We start from the raw sequence: 22,790 nt of genomic DNA, 5'->3' as shown, positions 1-22,790 counted from the left end.
CAAAGAACATTGATATCTGTGAGGAAACATTGCTTCGAGAAGTGGTGCGCCTTTAGAGAAATACGGAAGCGAATCCTTCATCCATGGTTAAGGGGACACTAAATAGAAATGTTCAGCTGTTTTAGTGAAGCACGTTTTGGCAATAGCAAAAGAGCCACTTGTAAGAGGTTTGGTTAGCCAGAATAGACGCAAGAACGAAATGTGGGTGGCAACGCCACAGCGAAGTCCCTGTGTCAGCTGGCCATGAGTATGCATTGAGGAAGGAAAACTATGATGGGATGCAGCATTTAAGGAGACACAATTGAGGCCACACGAGTCGGCCCAATATGTGATCTTCGCGTCGTTTTTAATGTTCCCAGTTTATCTACGCTCCGCAGGCACATCAGCCGAACGACTGTACATATAGAATAAAAAACTACTGGGAACCAAACATTCTCGGCCCATAAGCCGAGACTCGGAGGTCACGTGCCGGGCTGAGTTTTCGAGGAAAAAACAAAGCAAAAGGAATGACTTCGCAGGGAGTTGGCTTGCCAAGGCTAGCGGCGTTACGTGATGTTCCATCCTAGTTTCATTTCCTGTGCCTATGTGCCTAATTTCATTTCCTGTGCACTATGTGCCTGAGGGACCTGGGCTCTGCGCAGAACCGGCACTGCGGAGAGAATTGTGTAGGGTCTATGAGGTGATTTCTGGTTGGGTGGGGGAATGTATTAACCTGTAGAGCTCGGAGGAATCGCTCCTGCTCTCTAGGTAGTGACTTGTGTGGGGGTGCATATGTTCTGCGGGTGAGCTTGTAGTGTTGTGTGATGTCTTGGTAAGGGACTAGAGGGTGCATGCGCTCGGGTTCAGATTCCTCGGCGTCGGCTCGGTGGGTCAGATCTCGAGCCACGTGGTTGGCGACCTCGTTGCCAGGAATGCCTTGATGAGCTGGCGCCCAGATGATCACGACTGATCTCGTTGGCGGCTTTTGAGTGATGATCCGGAGCGTAGTGGTATGAATTCTGCCGCTAGCAAAGTTGCGGCGCGCCTGTTGGGAGTGTTGGATCGCGGCTCAATCTCGCGCGCCGTACATGGAGGAAAGCGGGGAGCCAGCGCGAGAGGGTGGCTTCGACTCCGCCAACGAGTGCGCACTTTGCACGGCTGCGCGCACGCTGTACCTTGAAAGGAATCTACAGACAGCTCACACCTTTGTGCGCGCTGTGTCATCGCCGCTGTCGCGTTGAAGCGATGGACCGCACGAAGGTCACTTCGCACGCTGCTGCGCTTGCTCACACCAGCGTTTGACAGCGAAGTGTCCGCACTTGTCGAGTGTGATTGGCTCATGTTTGCTTGTGCGCGCTGACACCATGCTTGTTAATTCATTTAGTAAGTGAATATTTCCAAGTTTATACGGCCGATAAAACGACTATCCTCACTTTGTATAGCTGTGCACTAATTTGCTAACGCAATCAGTGCTTCGCCTTTCGGCAAAACTGCGACATTTTAAAGTTAGCTCCACTGCAATATACTTATGCTATGCGGTAGAGCATACGAACGCCTCGAAGGCGGTTTTGGTTGCGTATACGACTGCACCGCGCAGGTAATTTTCTGCCGTCTTCACGAAGACAACAAAAAAAAAAAAACAGGTGCGAGTTAGAATAAATGCCCTAATCAGCCATATTGAGCTACTGTTATTGCATGAATATATTTCTAGGACAGGCCAAAAATAAGCTCTTTTGACATTAAAAAAATTATTGTCGACGTATGTTCAACGCATTCACTGTTAACTAAGCTTCGCCGAGACACACGCTGGCCCTAAAGGGGTCGCCATTAAGTTTACCATAGGGGTCAGGCACGTGCATGCTCATTGATCAGGTTCGAATTATCAAGTTAAGGCCAATTGTAGAATCGAAATAACGAGTTTGGGGAAATGCATTGGCGCCGGCCGGAACCTGCGGTTGGGATCGACTTAACCGAAAATCGAATTAACCGGTGTTCAATTAACGGAGGTATATTGTACTATAATAGGTTTTCTACGAACCAGTTCTGGTTTCATTTCTCAAGAGGTGTATACATATGTGCCACGACCCAGTAGGTGGCCACGTGGGAGCACTACAATATAATAAGTTATGGCACTGGCTCACTCAGCTGTCTACAATGTCGTTACTCATTGTGCAGTCCTATGTAGCAGCATTGCACGTTTGTTCACCAACTCCTTTGAGAAAGGAAGCAGGCTTTCTTCCACAAAGTGGCACTTTCATCTTTTTTTTTTGCGATAATCTAGTACAATCTATCTGTTTGTATTTAGTACAATACAAACAGATAGCTAAGGTCAGATACCAAGAGCAATGTCAGATTTTAATTCCCATGAGTGAGCTCACAGCTAAGGAAAGCAGATTAATGAACAGCAGTGATGTCGACTCGCTTAAAAGAAAGGCTGATCCAGTATAATGCAAACAAAATTTTAATCAAAAGTGACAGCTATACACGCACAGCACAAAGGGGAAGATCACTATAGACACATGATTTATGTACAATATGCCTACAAAGCTACATTTCCAAGATTATAACTTTCCAAACTGCAGCTGTCGTATGGTGCCCCTAGGCTCAAACAAGCATGACAGTTTTCAATAGCATTTAAAAAGTGATGCGAAATCAACCTCACGTGCATTTTGAATTGCCCATGTTGGGCAGTCTTGAATATCAACAACTGAGTGTCATACAGTGCTACATCTAACAACGCACCCAGACACCCAGAAGCACGTAATTAAAGCTGGAAATATGCAACTACACATACATACAATAAGCTTTAAGTTGTCCAATATGCCTTGACACAGCCTGTCTTATGCATGGATCACTGATAAAACACTCAAACTTTAAACAAACAAAGGGTACAGTAATACAAATGCAGTTATCTACTGAAACCAAGAAAAATGAGAAGCTGTTAGGCGAGTTCCTGTACAGTGTAATTACGTAGCACCGTTGCAGTACACTTTGAACACTTGGCACTACGTGTGTATCGCCAGGCAATGTACAACACTGTACACAATTACATTTATGTTGAAGTATTCCTGTTAAGAACAACCTTTTGTCAAAAAACATTCGAGTTGTACAGAGTGGCACAAGCGTTTTAAAAAGGAAGTGAACACAGAGTAACTATCAAAAGCTCACATTCATGCAAGTCGTTTTTGAACATTCAAAAGTTAGATTGAATACTATATAACAGTTGCTGCTAGATTACGTTCTTAGATTCAACTTTCACATGTTGTGTACATAAAAGTAATGGAATGCATTGCTGTGATCCAAGTGCATTGGTATGTGAGCTTGCATGGGTGTTTTTTTTTTAGCATAAACAGAAGTTTTCACAAATTTTCTGTGGCAAGTGGCACAATTAGGCTCCTGGAGCTGAATCAGCTAAACAGGCAGACATTATTTGCAGGGAGGCGCCAAATGCATAATCGACTAATTTGTAAAATTTAACTAGCAGTTAACTTGTTCACTGATTACTTTAGGGTAAATACTGCAACTGACTTGTCGCTGGTTCTGAGGATGGCACCAGCTTCAAGACGAGCATGCCCAAAGTTTACAAAGAAATGCAATGGTGGTCCAGTTTTGTCCCACTACGAATACGAAAGGTGCTTTGTTAAAAAAAGTTACAGCAGTTCATTTTACCTTCAACTTTGACTGCACTTATCTCAGGTGTTAATGCACCTTGAGAGTTCACCAGTTTCAGTTTGTAAATTGCAATGCGTGCCCTAAATGAATTGGTTAGAAAGTTTATTAGTGAACATTTGGTAATCAGTCGATTATGCATTTCAATTTCTTGCACAAGTAATTGCAAGAAATTATTAACCCTGGAGCAGTCCAGGTCAAGGGTTAGGATAGTGCTAGTATCTGCCAAAGGTGATGTTTAAAAAAATTTTTAGCTTTTTTTTTTAAAAAAAAAAAAACTACGTGGTATATTGGAAACTGGCAGTTCCTGTCATTATGAGCAATAACAGCACTGGTATAGCCATGAATACACAGAATATGTATAAAGTAACACAAGATTGAGCGACAACAAATTTTTGTGTATAAGCACCATGCTCCATCACTTTCAATTCACACAGCAACTCAGTATGAAATTGCAAACATACGACCTTTTCCAAGCAAAATGACATTACTAGAACCACTTGTACGTTAGTACACATTTGAATATAGATCTAGCATAACCCTATCAATTCCCTGTGCAGTGAAAGAGTAGAACAAAGCAAGTGGTGTAACTAGTTGCATATTCGTTGGATCTAGATGCATCAGCTGTTGCTCGTAATGCTTCCTGCCATCCACTGCACCTCAGATGGCATTTCTATTACCTGACAATAGAAAACAAATTTAGCACATTGCACACACAAGAACAGAAGACTTGTGTACGCTACAAAATAGCGCACAGTCACAAGCAAACGTTTGAGGACTGCACATGTCATGAAAAAAAAATTTTCACAGCCTATGCATGCAGGTTTTACTTAAGCCTGCTAAGTGTTATAGTCAGCTAAGTGCTACAGCCTACATGCACCTGTCCAATCAGTGCAATCTATTGAGAAAATTCTAAGTTACACGGCTCAGCTAGAAGAAATTAAAATTTTTTGTTGATGCCATGGCCTTTTGCTTGCAATTGTACTTTTAATGTGCATGTGTAGAATACTGTGCACATAGGCTCTATAGACCTGTTGTAATGCCTGCTGCGTATGTAACACTTTAGCATAAACACTACTAAAATGGTCTAAAACGGTGGAACCCCTTTTTGCCTACGAACCAAAAGGAACTAGCAAATACACTGTATTTTATAGATATATGCTATATATATCACATTCACGATCCAACTTAGTACACTTAAGTCTTCTTCTCTTAAACAGGTAATTTAGCACACACTTCGAGACACAAACCAACCATAGTTAGCAAACAAGGCTACCACAGACTAGACACGAATCCTCTGCAGGAGTTAACTATCAAAGAAGATATACAAGCTGCGCCAGGCTTGGCGAGTTTGTTCACATGGTGAAATTGTCGAAGACACGCTTTCTATTTCTACATCACCCACAGCATGACTAAAATGCACGCTGACCAGTGTTCAATGTTGGCACAATAACTTCGTTATGCCGGGACAACAGAGCCCTGGGAAATTTCGCTGCAAGAGAAGGATAAATGCCTTACGCCAGTCATAGGCACATGCACTTTCAACATTTTATCATCCGAGTCCCACTGGCAATCCTTTTGGTAAATAGTGTTCCCACTGCTCCTTTTTCTTATGGTGAGCTTCTATAAAGAGAGATGTTTTAGGTCACTTTTTTGCTTTTTTGCTGCTACGGTGACCTAGCATACAGCTATCAGGATGAACAGCGTGGACATGGTCACATTACTTCACCAGAGAAGAGAGTTCTTTAGAGCAGGCCTCTTTAACTACTATTGAAGGAAAATGAGCTTTTCCCCACACAGTGCTATGCCTCCGAAAGGCATGTGAAAGAAACTAACGGTAATTAATGCAAAGGCTAGACTGGGCTGTATGTTGCTATTACATAAACAAAGATAATAGATCTTCATATAATGAGGGGCACTTGATTGTTTTAACATTATTGCAAAAAGGAAATACAGGTCTATGTTATTGTTCACTTTTTTTTTTTTTTTGCTACCAGCTTACAGTTTCACCACACATATTCAAGTGCACATAAAAAGTGTAATGAGAACATCAAGATGTAGTTTCTTTCTGTTAAATCTGACTTGTATTGCAACAAAGCTTAAGGTTGGTGAGTTATTTCAAGTTCAACACTTGAAAGCGGCACTGCAGACAACACAGAGACAAGGAAAAAGACAGGGCATACCAAATTTTTTCTATTAATTGCCTTCTGTATGCGTCGTCTGCTTCGCATCTTTCCAAGGGTGAATTGACTTGCACTGTTGCAACTGCAGCCTCTTATCAGGATCCCAGAAGTAATGCCTATGTCATCACTGCTTCAGAGCTGCTTCTGCAAAGCAGATCTGCCAGCTTGCATTCTAGCTCACCACCTCAAAGCCTTCTGCTCCTTTGGCGTCGGGAGTTAACTACAAAAATTGCTCTAGGGGAAACTGACACTGCTACCTGCATGAGCCATAGGTACGGTAGTTCAGCCAGCATAGAAATGCTAGGGTACCAGTACATCGATTTACCTAAACTTCATCCTTCTGGCACCAAACGACTTTGTCACATTGCAAATTGATCGTTTTCAACGAAATGCTGAGTTATAAATGTGGTGACTCGCAATGAGTACGCATGTGTCCAGAGACTTATTGCCTTCGTGCACACAGAAAAATGTGATTGGTCGGAAATTTAGAAAAATAAAGCATAGTAAATACAGCCAGAAGAACATTCGAAACTGCACGCACGAAGATTGGACAAATCCATCTTTTACCAATTGTTCTCATAGTAGCTGAACTATCGCAGTGCCAGATTTCCCTGCACTAAAAACCTTTGTAGCAAACTCAATGTCTGTCATTGTCCACCAGCGGCAGTCCAGTCGCCTGACGGCTTGCTTGACGTAATGGTATCCGTGTTGGCCTCAAGCCTTTGCACGAGCCTTGCGCACAGAGTCCAGCATCTGTCCGTGATTGCTCAGGGCAGCCAGGAGGCCTCCCAGATGTACCGGCGTGGCCTCTATGCTGTAGCTCAGAGGTGTGCCGTCGAGTGCGGTCATGTGGCCTCCCAGCGACGCGAGAAGGGCATTGCCTGCGCACACGTCCCACTTTTTGATGGCGCTACTGTGCAGGTATGCGTCTGCGTGGCCTTCCACCAGCTGTAGCACCTTGTAGCCTGAATGATGGCGAGAGAAGAGTTTTGGGACATGTAAGTGCAGCTTTTCGTCGATGCCATCACTTAGCAAGGTTGCCAAACTGGCATCAGCAAAAGTTTGTAGGGAATGTGAGCGCTGACCGAACTGTGTGAGATACGAAAAGCTGGCATTTGTAACAATGCAATGCGAAGCTAGGCGACGTTTCTTTTCTTTCTTTTTTCTTTTCTTTTTTCATGAACCTGTACCTGAATGCATATAGACAGCCCCAATGTCCAAGTGCAGTCCGCCACAAAAGCTTACGGGGCATGAGTTCCACAACAGATGTGAATTTTGCTGTGTTAAGGTATGGCAATTTCGTGAATTACAACGTAGGTTGCAAAAGGCTACTAAACAATAAAACTTTTGAGTTCGATGACATGTGCCCATGTTGGGAAAAACAGGAGTTCAACATTTCCACAAATACCATGTCTTGTAAACTTTTGTAGCCGATTGTACGAGTGCACATTGCTGTGCAACCAAATTGCAACATTCAATTTGGCAACAGCCAAATAACTTGAAAAACTGACTTGAGAAGGTACTACATCACTAGGCTTTTTGCAGGTGTCAGAAGGCTAGAACATTTTTTTTTTTGTACTAAGCGACTTTGCAACAGGAGTGCTACGCTGAGAAACTCACTTTCAGGGATACACTCACGTTTACAAGATTTTGTCTGACTCAGCGCGGGGCGCATCGGCATCTACGGAATCCCTAGCAGAGTGCCAGGAATGCTGCCACCCATTTGCACCAACACATCTGGTTTTAATGTTGCACGTGATCTCACGAAAATGATCACGTCCTTGAAAGTGATCGGGTGAGAATACGACCCCGGAGCTCCACTTCAACCAATTTTCCTTACTTGTCTTATGATTTTTCACTGTAATGATGTCTTAACTGTGCTATGTAATGAACAAGATACGAGCAAGCTTTCGATAATTCAGTGATAATACTCTCACCTGCACCTCCGGCCGGCACTACTTTGACTTCTGAGCCAAAGGCCTTCTTGGCCAGATCTTGCACTTCCCCGGGATGAGATCGTGACACCACAACCGTACGAGACTCGGTCGCGTCACCTTGAGCAGGGGAATGGACGTTGCTTCCATGGCCAACCCAGCCCCAAGCTGTACAGAAAAGAAACAGTGGCAGATGGCCTCAGTTTTATTATGTATGTAGTTTTATGTATTTCATGAATATGTATATAAAAAGTAAATTCTAAACCTTCATAGCACTCTCCTTCAAATCTCTATGCCACCCATTTCACATTTCAATAGTACTCTAAGGTTACAGCAACAGCCTGGCTTAACCAATGCATTTAACTAATCATGTATCTTGGACATACCTAGAGATGAAATGCACTCATTCAACTTGGATTTTGTAGGACCAGTGCTTACACAAAACACGAGGAAAAAGATACACATTGTGCTTAAACACAGTATAATGTGCATCTATTTCTTTCTTGCACTTTGTCTAAGTGCTGGTCTTACCAAATCTGAACTATGCTATACCAATTAGCACAAGCTTCTACATTCCTGAAGCTCATTAAAGGGCCTCTGCAACACTTTCTTTCAGGTCACCATATTCACTCTAGATCTATTCTCAGCATGTTGCAGAACACAGAGAGAAAGAGGAATTACGAAAACTGACTTGCACAAACCCAAGTTATCGGTCAGAGAAAATTCTAAATCCACGAAAAATGAGAGTTACCCTTCACTTGAATTTTTGAGCCTCTAGATGCCACATTTCAATCTCCCGTGACATCATGTGTTGACGCAAACGGAAGCAGGGCATTATCTTAAGTTGGCACACCACAGCTGCCAAGCCTGCTCAGCCTATTGGATGGCGTTCCTATGGCCTCCGAGACTTGGTGGTGGACAGACTGATCTCGGAGGTCATGGCGTCATTTCTATTGCAAAAACAGCTCCTGGAGGCAGCCGTTCGCACGCCAAAGTGGTCGACATGTGACGCGTCGTCTCCACGGCTGAAACGCCTTGCCCGTGGCTATGCGATACCCAAAATGGTTGTAAAACGCAATGCTGTAACTTTTTTTCGCTGTACTTGCAAAACCGTGCAAACGTAAATTGCACATTACATTTTAAGCCAATGATCACAACATCACACCTTGACGTCACATCCTGTCTATGAATTACACAGAATTGCTGCATCAAGGCAATGCCGTCGGCATTGCTCGACAAGCTTTTCCTGGTGCCTTGCAGGGCACCTTTAAAGGTTCAATGCAATGAAATTTTAGACTGTGTAAAGTCAGTTTTCAGGCACTACAGATACCTATACTGTCTGTATAGAGCTCCGTGCAAAATTCTATGTTTGAAATATGAGTGTACATACCACGAAGAGCTAGCAAAAATAGAACTACCCTTCTATAGCGAAACCTCAAAATTGCAAGTCCCACACACTATGCAAATTGATGTATGTTAATAAACAAATTACAATGACCAGCTCTGCGACTTTGCCAAGCTTGCTTTGAATTACTCATTTATAACTAATTTAACCAGAGTGAAATTCCACTGCAGCTGGCATTTTTGGGTTGGTAAATTAGTGTAACAAAACAAGCTTCGGAGACTTACGTGCTGCCTACTTCAGCCATTTTAACTACAGTAAAACTGCTAGTTAAGGGGGCCCTGAACTACTTTTTATCGAAGTGGAGAAAGGCATTAGAAGTGAAGGTAGGCTATTTCTGAAATACTTTGCCTCAAGAAGTACTTCAATGCACTCAGCAGAAGTGGAGTTACTGGGATTCAAACACGGCTTCCACTGTGCTCCCGTTCCTTCTTCAATGCGTTGCACTACGAAGGCTACGACGCAGTGGGGCGTGCCCACAATGCTCCGCCTTCTAAATGTCACCGTTGCACACAGTCTAAATTTCGGATGTTAACATAAACTTCCACCCTTGGTGCCTAGGATGCGCTAAACATAAGCCAAACGCGGTCGACCTCGATAAGCTGCAGTGCGCTTAGCCAGTGGACTCGTGCCGGCACCCTGCGGCGGCTGCAGTATCTACGCCATATAGCTGACCGCAGCTTGATGTCGGCTATTGGCCAATAGCAGCCGTCTAAGGGAATGACGAAATAGTATGTCTAGGGGAGAGTGGGGACAGGGCCTCGTGTTGAAAAAAAAAAAGCGTTTGAGAGAAAGGCGACTTCGTGATCCGCTTGCGAGCTCCACACACCACGTACAACAGCAAAACTTGGCTGAGATGTTCATGTTCATGGCAGCATATGCTGCCTGCAGACTATGCTATTTCACCAAGCTCGAGCTTCGTTTTCTTTTCTCTATATATTTCTGCCTCTCAGTAAGACACCACAGTAAATTTCAATGTCTGAAGTACCTTGTAAACTACTACTGTCTTGGCCCCTACTGCACCACTGTACCGGTTTTATTTATTTATAAAAGAACAGAGTAAGAAGAGATGCCTCATACCTCTATTAAGATTGCCTGTGAAAAGTGATGAATGAACAACATGTACATGATTGATTGATGCTCCCAAAGAGGCAAAATCTGTGAATACCCTGTATCCACAACTTTGTGCTTCACAATTTTCTCATAACAGGACACAACCTTCTGTCTGTGTAAAACAACATAAGGCAAAAAAGCATCTCCATATGCAGACTTCGTTTTAGTGTACAACTAAGGTAGCAAAAACATAGCGGATTTGTGAGAGACAGGAGCTTCCCTAATCCATATCTCGGAAGTGTCAAAAAAGTGCTATAACTGCTGCGGCCAGGTTCATACTTGTCTTGTTGAGGAAGGGCTGGTGTATGACGCCAATCACTGGCGAGCCGTGCACAGCCACACAGACCATGGTGGTGACATAGTCAAGCAGGTTTTCTGCAAGAAAGAAAGCAACATTTTTTTTTGTCAATTGTGCAACCCTGCATTGAATATTTATTCAAGTACAGTGCGGTTCACTGCTGTGCAGAGTGCACGGGCAGCCCACTCAGCTGTGCGTCGCAAAAGGTGGGTTTGAGACAGTTCACTCAAGAGCATGTCACGATAATAGGCTTGCAGACACACTACTGTGAATGTTTTCTGCAACCCTTGCTGCAGAGACCCTACAACTCCCAACGTATCATACTTGATAAGCTGATACTGATACCTTGAAATGCTAATTTAGGCTCGAGAAACTTAAAGCAAAAGCATGCAAAAGCTATATAGTACCATTTATGACATGCTGGAGCGAAGTTTCAGTAGTGGATATCTCAGCAAACCAATTACCATTTAATCAATTACGGAATTAAATAATTCAAATAACATTTCATTGATTTTTTGGTATAAATGTGCTCTCCATGGCTAGAAACAAGCTCAAGTTGTCTTTACCTTTCCTTGACATGGAATGGTGTTTAGGGGTTGCAGGCTTAAATGCCACAAATTTTACTGTGCATAATGTGCTAGCTATCGCTATGACCGCTTTGCACATCTGGCAAAACTGCAACTTTTCTTTGACATATGCAACTGCCTTTCAAGGATGAAATTAACTGCCCATCACTTCACCCCCATGATCTCAGAGTGATAAGAGCCAGGAACTCTCGCTGTTGGCATGTTTATGATTTGCAGCACTGCATGTTGCAATATCGTTGCTCCAGCAGCTTGCATACTGCGTTAACCTTCTTGATTAAAAAAAAAATCAGTCTGGTGATGATGACGGGATTATGAGGCATGCTGTAGTAGGGGATTCCGGATTAATACTGACCCAGTTGGGTTTCTTTAGCATGCACCCAAATCTAAGTACATTAGTACTTTTACATTTCGCCCCGATCGAAACGCGGCCAAGATTGAACCTGCAATCTTGAGCTCAGCAGCGCAACGCGATAGCCACTAGACTACTGCGGCAGGTCCCTTCTTTACTGATGACTGCACTTCCGCATGCAGAAGGGCCAACCTAGCCTGTTTCAAAGGTTTATGTTCTGCTGTGCACTTAACTACACTTCCGTTTATTTCTTTCATGGCCCCTGATGCTGCTCTGACTCCACATACCTGTGTACTCCTGAGTAGCGTCTAACGGGTCAATCCACACTGTGACGGCCTCTGCTGGTACAAGGACGTCGTCTCCAATCAAGCCTCCCAGAGTGCGTGCTCTGGACTGCAAATTAGCGGCTGCATCACGGTCTCCGTCAGTGTGTTCCTCTGAGATGATCTGAAACACAGCAATGTGCTGCTTCAGCGTTTTCTCCTTAAGAGCTATCCGCACAGCTTTCTCATCGGCCAAAAGTGCCACAATCACCACAAGGGTCCGGTATCATCAGGTGGTAACAAGTCTACCTGCTGCTGCGGTGGCTGTACTTGTACACGACACAAACATACAATGACAGTTGTGCCAGAAGAAGGGCAATTCGGTCGATCTTTGGCCAACAAGATTATTTTTCTTGGTGAGCACAAAAACAGATATAGATGCTATCTTATTTGCTCTAGCACAATGATGCAATGTTTTTACCCAGAGAAAAGAAATTACGAAACTATAGAACACATAACTCGTAGAGCACCAGAGTGCCTCAACCAAGCATACTGGTCTTGAACCCACTAGTTGAAAGACCTGCATTCCTATAGCCTTCCTCGGCAGGCCCGGCGTCAGACTTTATTAGTAAGTCGAGGCCCATATTTCTTCTTATCTAAAGTTCTGTTTGACGGTAGTTCTGAACTTAGTGTCACACATTACTCCCCCCCCCCCTCTTCTTTGGCTTCTGGATTGGTTTGGCGCGGCTCGCTACGTGCTTGCGCGCGCTTTTCCGAGCGCAGATTGGTGTGCGCCTGGTTTCTGCACTAGGCTGTTATGCGATCGCTTTTTCGAGCGCAGATTGCGGAAGTGCAGCGCCGCGGGCCTACCGTGTATGGAAGCGCACAGCAATGCCGGGAAACATTCATACAAAAGCAAAGGGTCAGAAAAGTGCGCTTTATTTTCCATTACTATGTCACACTGGGTAGCGCCGTGCGATCGCTTCTAATAAACGCAGAAACGAGTCCTTGCAGCGCATGTGCCCATTAATCGATGCCCACCATAGCCATATCAGGTGCGACTCGAGAGGAGAGTCACCCTGTAGCCGGCGGAGTCGAGGTAGCGCTTCACCTTCTGCCAGTAGCTTTCGATTTTCTGGGTGTGAGCGCCCGTGATTGGGTCTACAAAGTTCATGCTGTGGTTAACAGCCCCCCATTGCAAATTCAGTCTTGCTCCGTTAGCCCCCACCAAGTTCGGGATGAAGTTGTATGGGGCCCATTCATCACTGTGGATGGTGGTTCCCGGTTCAACGTTGGCTGCAATAATGGGGCCTAGCGTCGCCGCGTCTCGTCGGTCGACCTTGAATAGTTGGAGCTCCCCGGTGGTCACGCAGATCATGCCGAATACCCATGGTCCACGATCTGCAATGCCGCCGTAATTTTGGCGGCTCGGCGGAACGTTGTCGCCCGTCATCAGGCGGCCTCGATTGTATTTTCGCTTGCCGCGAAGGAGGCATTCATCAATTTGCACAATCCACCCGGGGCCACCGAGTGGGGGTCGCGCCAGCAGCTCGTCCCGCACGACCTCACGAGCGTAGTTCCTCCAGTCGGCGATGACATGGTCCGACAGATGAAGCAAGTCGCCGGTCATCTCCTTCATGAGCCACGTGCCTATGTTTTTGCTCACGCAGTACGTGAGTCAAATCACTTGCCGCCTGCAGTAAGCGACGCTCACTTCGCCTTTTGAAAGCCCAGTGCAAAAAGCAGGCGATCGTGCAAAAGCCTAGTGCAGAAACCAGGCTCACATCAATCTGCGGTCGAAAAAGCGATCGCATAACAGCGTAGTGCAGAAACCAGGCGCACACCAATCTGCGCTCGGAAAAGCGCGCGCAAGCACGTAGCGAGCCGCGCCAATCCAATCCAGAAGCCAAAAAAGAGGGGGGAAGTAATGTGTGACACTAAGTTCAGAACTACCCTGTTTGACTGCACCTGTGGCCTAAACCACAATGCATGTGTTGATGCCTTCGCAAACAAGCGGTTAGGCAAACACAGCACACAAACACTGGGGCATGACGCTACGGCCTATCGAGGTCGTCGCGGCTGTCGAACGGCTCACCGAGAGTCCCGGAAAAGACGCCGACAGACCGCCGTACATGACGCGGTGCGAGCTGAGGTCGCCCGCCGTGAGTGGGTCGTCGGCGCCTTCGCGCGTCTTGCCTTTGCTCTGCTGCGCGAGGCGGTTGCTGAGGCGCACGCGCCGGACTTCGTCACCGCCCGCTTCCGCGGCGGCCACGCCGGCGTCCAGCAGTTGTCGCAGGCTCACCAGAGCGGGCCGCGAAGTCCGTATCCGCGCCACGTAGAGCAGCACGAGCAGCGAGACGGCGGCGGCCAGGACGACCACCATCCGGCCGCTACCTCGAAGTGCCAACCAGGCCATGACGGTAGAAGAACGCGCGCACTTTCGCCGCTTAGTACGGCAGCAGTACTCGCAGTACTACGAGGTGGTTGCGGTCGCACTCTCAGACGACGGCGGAGAAGCGGGTGCAGCTGTGCGTGACAGCGCGTCGCTCGGCGTGTGACGACGACCTGATGCGTTGGGTCATAGCCGGCGCACGGAGACGCTGAAACCACGTGCTTGCCATAAACACCAGTCTGGCGAGCCGCACCTGCGTTAAATGAGCTCCCCGGCTATTGGCGGCTTGAGCGAGCTTCACCGCTTCACTTCGAGCAGCTGACAGCCATGAGCTTGTTTTTCTGATTTTGTATTGCTCTCCGCAAGTACGGTTCCGAAACTGCAGCGGAGTGCTTGTGCCATAGTCCACAGAGTCAGCGCGCCTGAAATCAAGTTGTACGTCTGAGATTACGGTACACGTGAGAACGCAGCAAGAACTCGAGCTGCTCAAGCACTCACATTCCACAAGAGCATTGCGTACCGCGAGCGGTCACAGAACACACCTCTCTCTAGAGAAATGGCGCAGTTGGCGTTCGAGGTCGACTCGCAAAAGACCGAACGAGCCAAGGGCAGTCGAGTCGAGTCGCACGTGCGCGCGTTCTTCAAGCGCTCGTAACGTGCTGTGTTCCTCGTGCGCTCGCGTTTCCTTCATGGAAAGTTTTAGAACATCCGCACGCGGCTGCCGTGCCTCCCTCGCCAGTCGCATTTGTGAATCTAGGTTCTGTTTGTACTGTATTCGCTCGCAGTTTTCACTCTCTGTCACACACGGTGACCGCAACCCCTGGGCCAGCTGGCACAGACACCAATTAATGCGCGAACTTTGTTCTCAGTTTAATTGTGGCACAGGCATAGTGAGTCATCTGTTGTATATTGTCTGCAAGCAGTGGTGATGTAACGCGGTCAGGAATATGCTCGAGGTGTCGCGTTGATCGGACTTCGCACGAGCTCACAGCGGCCGACTTGGAACTCAGAGAGTCGAACAGGTGCAGGTTTCGTGGCGCTCATCGGTTGCTGCTTCCAGCTTCTGTTGGTACTGTCGGAAGCCGAACGCCTGGCCAAGTGTTAGTGCCATCTCTGGAAGAATCACTTTGGTAAAGGTAACGTTCCTTTGTTACTTGAGTGATTAGATTGCATTAGTAATGGAGTTTGTAAAAGTAAGCAAGCGTGCAAAAGTAAGCAGATTTTGACCACGTGAGGTTCTTATTATTATTGTAAATCTAAGTACACGATTTTTCACATCGCTGACCCATCGATGTGCAGTCGGAAATCAGCGATCTCGTGCAGCCTAACGGGCCTGCGCGGCTGGCGCTAGACGCGCTCGTGCGTTAGCTATTTCATGACTGACAACGCCGCGGCAGCGTGTCGGAAATTTCGAACAGTCCCACTCGAGACCTTACGACGAAGTTAGACACGCGCGAAACGCCTCGCTCAAAGTAAACTTGGGGCGCGCTCCAACACCGCAGAGACGTCCGGCAGAATCTATCGCGCACACCGAACTGAACTCTCGAATCCACGCGAAATGTTTCTCAAAGTTACTTTACCGTTTCTTATGCGCGTCGACGCCGTCTGTAACTGCGTTTACAAGAACTTGTGCATTTCGCCCCAAGGGGTGCTACGTTTCGCGTTTCTGGGCGGTATGTTCCACAGAGTAGATTCCTGCATAAATTTTATTTGTGTTATCGCACTGCTCTTGGAACTCGCCACCGTCGCTTCTCGGACAGTCGCTGCTTTCGGAGATATCATTTTCAGTGCGCGCTGATTGGTTGTTTGAGCAAAAGCGGATGAGCTGATTGGCTGGTTTACCAACACCGCACGAATCATACAACGCGCCGTGTACTACGTTGTGCGAAAGCGATCGTATCGCCGAAAGCACTGAAAAAGGAACATTTTTAACGCGACAGCGTTAAGGAGCTCGTGTCGCAGAAAAGCCGGTGTCGTCGGCGGCGTTGGCCGTGTGCGATAAATCCCAGCAGGCACTTCATGAATAAAAAACAACTTGCAAGATGGGCTGGGTGGGAATCGAACCAGGGTCTCCGGAATGTGAGACGGAGGCGCTACCACTGAGCCACGAGTTCGATGCTTCAAAGCGGTACAAACGCGCCTCTAGTGAATGCGGTGTTGCCTTAGAAACGAGCTGTTTCTAAGGCTCAGGCGTGCGTCGCTTGCTCAGGCGCACATTTCGTTGCCGCGCCGAACGTTGCGTTGCTCGACGCTCACTCGTTGGATGCGGGGCGCGTAGTCACTGCGCCGTAGCCGATTGTCTTACATCCCTTGGCCAGTCAACGGGAACGCTGTCGCGTTCCACTCTTGAAGGCAAAGCTTTAGCGTCCTCCAGTTTTTCTTCTCCTTCCTCCATGGCCGAAAGTGATCGCCCATTAATACATCCTCACATGCGCTCGTGTTCTAAACCATTGTCCTGTCATCCTTTTACCCCCTTGCTGCGCCCGATATGCTGTATTGGGCTAGACAGAAGCAAAGTAGGGGTGGACAAATGTTCGAAGTTTCTAATATCAGTGGAATATTTTAACTATTTGTATTCGAAAACAAGCTATTCATTATATTCAGATATTCAGAACTAACCAATCTAACTTACTGTTAGAGCCTCGTTACTGTGCTCCATCTGCTGAATAAGGTATTGCAAATATGAGAAGTAAGATGACAAAAGTTTTCAAATGAACACTGAAACAAAATGGATAATGCAAGTTTCGATTTCCGTTTCGCAGCGGAAGCCTACATGACAAACTGAGTTTGGCTTGTGGTCTCTCACCTTTAGTGTTTTCGGCAATCTCGTCATGTAGCATTTTTGTCGTTAACACTACAACCGGTCATGTTTTTCTTGCAACGGGCCCTTTTCCATGTGCTTATGGCACACAAGTCCATCGGCAGTTCCTTCTTTTTTTTTTCACAACTTCTGGTTGCTTTTTGGCAACAATTTGTTTAGTGTTTTTCCAAGCTCCATTTCATACAGCAGCCATTAATTCTTAAAAAGCTTGTTTTAAAACGGGCTCAAAAGAAGTTGAAGAATTATTCGTGCAATGCTTTTATTACGTATCTTGTTTTTAAAACTGCTTCTTTGTCCCTACTCGTTAGCTGTATCGTTTGGACTAGTGAGCATAGGCATGACACCTAACTATACCGAAACAAATATTGCTGCTGTAAATATGTACATGCATTTATTTTTGATTATTCAATATTTACTGTGAGTTCTAAAAAAAATGTGATATTCGCCCACCTTAAAGCAAAGCCAAAACATGATCAGAGAAAGAGGCAAAGGGGCCCTATAAAAAAAAAAAACATTAGAGTCATATCTAACAATACCGTATATGGTCACATGAGGGTTCATATATAAACCTGTATGTTTGATGAAGTTCCACATGATAGGAATGCTTGGGGATGCATGCTAGAAATTGTACATTAGCATATATCATATGTGGGTATGCTTTCTTATGATATATGATACAGCATGCTGGTGTTGTCACAGAACTTTGTGCTTCCAGCTGCTGCCTAAATACTGAATCTCGCTGCATAAAACACTGTGTGTGCTACTGCGGCCTGTATGTGACTATTACATTGGGAAAAAGACTGCGGTGACATTATTTTAGTGTAACATCTTACAGTAAGTCGTTTTTGTGGCTGTTTGTGGGATTGATCCTGGTCACAGCTGCCATACTCGATGGGGGACAAACACAAAAATGCTTGTGTACTTTAAACAACCCCAGGTAGTCAAAATTAATCCAGAGTCCTTCACTATAGCATGCCTCATAATCAGATTGTGGTTATGGCACATATAACCCCAGAATTCTATAGCCTTTTCTTTTTTGTCTTGTTACTTGCACCTATGATAGGTAGTAAACATAAAGCAAATATCCTTGTATTGTTCTTGGGAGGTGGTAAAAAATGGGAGACTGAATTTGGCAGCCATTAAAGGACAGCGCTTGTCCTTTGGCATTCCTTTTTCGTCGTTGTCTGTCGGCCGTGCTTGGCACGTCGTAATGGGATACCAACTGGCACAGTCTCACACCTTGCTTTAAAGGAGTCCAGCTTACGAACAGCAGTGCGCCCTTAGTAAGCCTATCTGACATTGAACTACTGCAATAATCTTGTGCCACTGTACATGGCGATGAGAAAGTGCTGCTGCCAACAGCCCAGAATTTTACAAGATGGTTGTGTCTAGGTCCTGGAACTAGTGTGGGCTATGTGCAATGGTATTTCCCCAGAAATCTAGGGAGATGGGGGAGAGGGGTACTTGTTGTTTATTTCGCCTGAATTGTCTTTATTTTTGTGTGTGTGTGTGTGACTATATATTTTCCTAGATTACCTTTCATTGACTTTGGTCGCTGGAAAATTTTTCATGTCGAGCTTACCGTTATTTTCATTGATGAATAGTATATCTGGTTCACTAGTTAATGTGGAGATGTGTTGTATCATGTGCATACTACTCCTTGACACTGTAGTTGTATCCAGTACACAGATTAACTAAATTTTTGAGAAGCCATCTATAACAAGGGCACAGCACATTATGACAATGCGACTGTGCAGGTAGGAAGATAATCCATTTGATATTTAAGCACAATTGCAGTGAGACTGTAATCAGGACATTGTGCGAGTACAGCAGAGCCCCAACGAATAATATAGGGAAAAAAGTAACACGTTAGACACGGCCCTGCATTGCCATTATGGAACTTACCCTGTTCATCCACCACAGCATGAGGACTGCAAGGACTGCATTCGTACAGCCATATGTCAGTTCTATGGTAAATTTGCTTTAACTGAACATTTTTGGTTAAAACTGAAATATGGAGAAAAGACTGATGTACCGTTGTCATTTTATTTTTCGGTTTAAACTGAAAATGCTGAACCCTGAGTATAGTCCACTGTCAAAGGGAACTTCTGATCACATGGCTCATACTTTGGTGTCACTGTAGCTGTGAGTAGCGGCATAATCTAATGTTGATTTGTTGCACAGGTGACTAAAAGGTGCTGACACATACAAAATTCAAGGGCAAACCGCAGTGTGTCATTGCATAATATTAACCCCTCAAACTTTGTCACACCAGCCTAGCAGCTAGGTTGCCTGCACTTGTGCGACTTCTGGAAACTGTGGAACTGAAACACAGTGTTGGAGGCAGTCCTAAATTGTCGCTTTTCTTTCAGAGGCATGGAGCCAGAGGAAAGAGCACTGTGGTCCTACGCTGTCCACCTCGAAGGCTTGGGACTCTCCCACATGAAAGCTGCCGACCTGGTGCTTGCCTTTCAAACGGCTGGAATCGGGGCTGGAGGACGCACGATTCCATTTCCCACCGTTTGCACAAACGGTGGCGGTACCCGGGTGTGCCGCATATTTGAGCACCTCACCCTTTGGAATGAACTCCTGTGGTTCGCCATGGCTGAGCTCAGGGAGGTCCAACCAGGCAGATTGGCCTTTCTGTGCCGGCACTTTCTTAGACCGTTGCAGCAGAATTGCCAGGAGCAGCTTGAACGCACATATGCACTGATCCACTGTGTGCTTGCCAAGCATCACTGCGTCGTTTCGGTTGTGGTCGATTACGACATGCTCAAAGGCTACCCTACGCTATTCAGCGATGCATTGCGACGAAGCACCTCTCTTGAGAAGCTGCAGATCGACACCTCTGGGCTGGAGTTTGAGGAGGTCGGCAAGCTCATTGTCGACGTCTGTGCAAACTGTCACCTCAAGGAGTTGACGTGCAGCGAGATTAGGCTCCTGGAAAGTGGCAATGAAGTACAGGCACGCTTTGCAGACTACTTGAGAAAGTCAACTACACTGAAGGTGTTGAGTGTCATCAGTATGTCCTGCCATTCTGACTACAAGGTTGTCATGGGACCTCTGCAGGAGAATTCGACCATTACTAGTCTGACGATTGACAGCGTGTGCATAGAACTCGACAATGGTGCTTCCCTGTCTGGGTTTCTTTCTGCCGACTCCGTGCTTACAGAACTGACTGTGGTAAAGCAGACCTGGCGTACTGTATGTAACATAGAGCCCTTGTTTAAGAGCTTAAAAAGAAACAGTATGCTCCGGAAGCTCAGCCTTCAGCGATTTTTGTTTAGCCTGGCTGATGCAGCTTTAATGTCAGATACACTGACTGCGAACACAACACTCCAGGAGCTTGACGTCAGTCATACCGAATGGACATTCATGGAGCCGTGGCTCAGTGTGGACAGCGAGAACGATTCTGCTGTCAAGAGTGCCAAGTCTGCATGGGGCAAATGGTGGCGTGTTCAGCCATTTGTCAATGCTTTACAGAGGAGTGTCTCTCTCCAGAGGCTGGAATTCGGACACATCTATTTTTGCGACTATGAATTGCGAAGGCTCCTTTTGGCGGTGAAAGAGAGTGACTCATTTCGTCAACTCCATTTCTTACAGCTGAGCTGTGGCTGCTTCTGCGAATTTGTCGACCTCGTTCGGGAGACGGGCACCTTCGATAAGGTCGCTATCCGGAATTGCTACTCCAATGCCACGCTCTTTGTTAACGCTCTGAATAGATGCGAGCGGCTTCCGTTTACAGGAAACCACAGCTTTAGGTCCCTTGACATGAAACGTTTGCGGGAAATATGTACCGCTCTTACGTTGCACGACAGCATCACTTCGATTAATCTGCGTACTGACCGGCCTTTTGAATCCTTTGATGAACAATGCGCTACCTCGTTGGCAAGATATGTGTCGTCGACAACCACACTGAGGGAGCTGGACGTCACCATTAGTGCCACAGACAAATCTGTCAACAGGATTGTCATTGCTGGTCTCTTGGCAAACAGAAGCCTTGAGAGGCTCGGAATATACAGCTGCTCTCTGTATGACAGTGACGTGCATGTATTCACTAAGTGGCTGCAGCAGAGCAAGACCTTGTACTGGCTGTCCGGCTCTTTTGTGCCCGAAGATGTGCGTGTCCGTCTCGTGTCGGAGCTGGTTGGCTGCCTTCGAAGTAGCTACACGCTTACATCCTTAGACATCTCGAATCTTGAGAAGAGTCATGCTCACTGGCAGGTCATCCAGGGTCAACTATGTCGAAATGCCTCACTGGTTGTACGCGCCACACACTTTGCCACAGGTTCCACGCTAAAGAGGTGCGCAAGTGCATTTGAACTTGTGTCATGGCACCCGTTGGTCTTCTATAGGCTACTGCACCTGTCATCAATGTGCGTGGATGAGGTGCAACAGAAGCTGGTGCAGAGCAAGAAGCGTCTCTTGATCGACTTTTGGCAGTTGGCTGGTGTTGTAAAAGAAGAGCTCTGCTGCCATGAGCGTGATGATGGCAAGCTTCAGATAGACCAAATAGGCTTTGATGCCTGGATGGCATTGCGCAAGTTTTTGAAAGTTGGTGACATTGCAGATGCTTAGCTCATGCAGAAAAAAAAAAGAAATTAATCTGCGTGACTGTCCTGAGTGTAAATATAGCTTGGTTAAATGAACAACTATTTGTGCCTAGTGTGTTGAGTGTGTGGTTAAGTAACTGTGCCAAGTGTGTGCTTAAATGAACAACTATATGCTCAGCACACAGTCACACTTGCTGTGTAGTGCAATTTGTATGCATGTAAAATTTTGATTGTTGCATGTATGGAAAATGCGGATAACGGATAATTAACAATTGCGATGAAAGGTTAGAGTTGTTCAGACAGTTTTGTTGAAGACATAGCTTGTGACCAAGAATGGGGAATGAAACCGTAATTTCTTCTGTGAATTAGTAGTTGGCTCATGATTACTGCAAAGAATAGGCCTAAATTTATATGTATATACATTTATATATATAATTTTAGGCCTGTTCTTTGCAGTAATCGGGAGCCAACTACTAACACAGAAGAAATTATGGTTGCACTCTTCATCCTTGGTCACAAGCTATGTCGTCAACTGTCTGAATAACTCTAACCTTTCATCAAAATTGTTTATTATCTGTTACCCAAATTTTCTATACATGCAACAATCAAAATTTTACATGCATAAAAATTGCACTACACAGCAAAAGTGACTGCGTGCTGAGCATATAGTTGTTCATACATATATATATATGCATACGCACACTCAAGTGACGCTAGCTTAGCAGGACTCTTTGAGGAACTATCAGGGATTGTTGGATTGTTTGGAATACCATTGACCTTGTGAGGTTAGGAGAACTGTGAGGCTTGTACAGTGCTGACTAATGGCCACGTCCTCCGCCATAGAGGACTTCCACACAAGAAGCAGTACGGAGTAGGATTCTTAATCCATAAGGACATGGCGGGCAACATTGACAAATCCTACAGCATCCATGAGAGGGTAGCAGTAGTAATAATAAAACTTAATGAGAGGTATAGAATAAAGGTAGCTTACGCTCCAAGCACCAGTCGCAGTGATGATAAAATAGATCAGTTTTATGAAGATGTCGAATTAGGGATGAGAAAAGCGCAAACTCAGCATACTGTCGTAATGGGCGACTTCAATGCAAAAGTGAGGAAAAAGCAGACTGGTGAACAAGCAATTGGCAACTATGCCATTGACTCTAGGAACACTAGAGGAGAGATGTTGGTAGAATTCGCAAAAAGGAATAAGCTGCAAATAATGAACACCTTTTTCAGGAACATAGCTA

General features: G+C 45.7%; 2 protein-coding genes across 3 annotated transcripts; one reads left to right on the top strand and one right to left on the bottom strand.

Moving 5' to 3' along the window:
- Positions 1-2,422: 2,422 nt before the first annotated feature.
- LOC135907784 (inositol monophosphatase 3) lies at positions 2,423-14,799 on the bottom strand. The gene is made up of 6 exons (XM_065439515.1): positions 14,668-14,799; positions 13,873-14,591; positions 11,802-11,961; positions 10,560-10,655; positions 7,769-7,933; positions 2,423-6,796 (listed from the first exon to the last, which is right to left on the bottom strand). Exons 2-6 carry the CDS (start codon positions 14,191-14,193, stop codon positions 6,546-6,548), a joined length of 993 nt encoding a protein of 330 aa, XP_065295587.1. The 5' UTR covers positions 14,194-14,591; positions 14,668-14,799; the 3' UTR covers positions 2,423-6,545.
- Positions 14,800-15,005: 206 nt separating this feature from the next.
- On the top strand, positions 15,006-21,643 carry LOC135907782 (uncharacterized). Of its 2 annotated transcripts, none has more exons than XM_065439512.1 (2): positions 15,006-15,299; positions 19,363-21,643. In XM_065439512.1, exon 2 carries the CDS (start codon positions 19,367-19,369, stop codon positions 21,566-21,568), a length of 2,202 nt encoding a protein of 733 aa, XP_065295584.1. In that variant the 5' UTR covers positions 15,006-15,299; positions 19,363-19,366; the 3' UTR covers positions 21,569-21,643. The 2 variants fall into 2 exon arrangements, with proteins under 2 accessions (XP_065295584.1, XP_065295583.1); XM_065439511.1 differs by having other exon boundaries at positions 15,006-15,305.
- The last annotated feature ends 1,147 nt before the right edge of the window (positions 21,644-22,790 follow it).

Source organism: Dermacentor albipictus, chromosome 6, assembly GCF_038994185.2.
Source record: "Dermacentor albipictus isolate Rhodes 1998 colony chromosome 6, USDA_Dalb.pri_finalv2, whole genome shotgun sequence".
NCBI lineage: Eukaryota > Metazoa > Arthropoda > Arachnida > Ixodida > Ixodidae > Dermacentor > Dermacentor albipictus.
This window is presented reverse-complemented; position numbering and strand designations above follow the sequence as displayed.

What these genes read in the sequence shown, in the direction of transcription:
- LOC135907782 (XM_065439512.1), top strand. Translation starts at nt 19,367, where the DNA reads ATGGAGCCAGAGGAAAGAGCACTGTGGTCCTACGCTGTCCACCTCGAA.
- LOC135907784 (XM_065439515.1), bottom strand. Translation starts at nt 14,193, where the DNA reads ATGGCCTGGTTGGCACTTCGAGGTAGCGGCCGGATGGTGGTCGTCCTG. An exon ending in CGTCTTTTCCGGGACTCTCG is followed by an intron (nt 11,962 to 13,872) that starts GTGAGCCGTTCG and finishes GCTGTGTTTCAG; the next exon opens with ATCATCTCAGAGGAACACAC. An exon ending in AGTGCCGGCCGGAGGTGCAG is followed by an intron (nt 6,797 to 7,768) that starts GTGAGAGTATTA and finishes GCCATCATTCAG; the next exon opens with GCTACAAGGTGCTACAGCTG.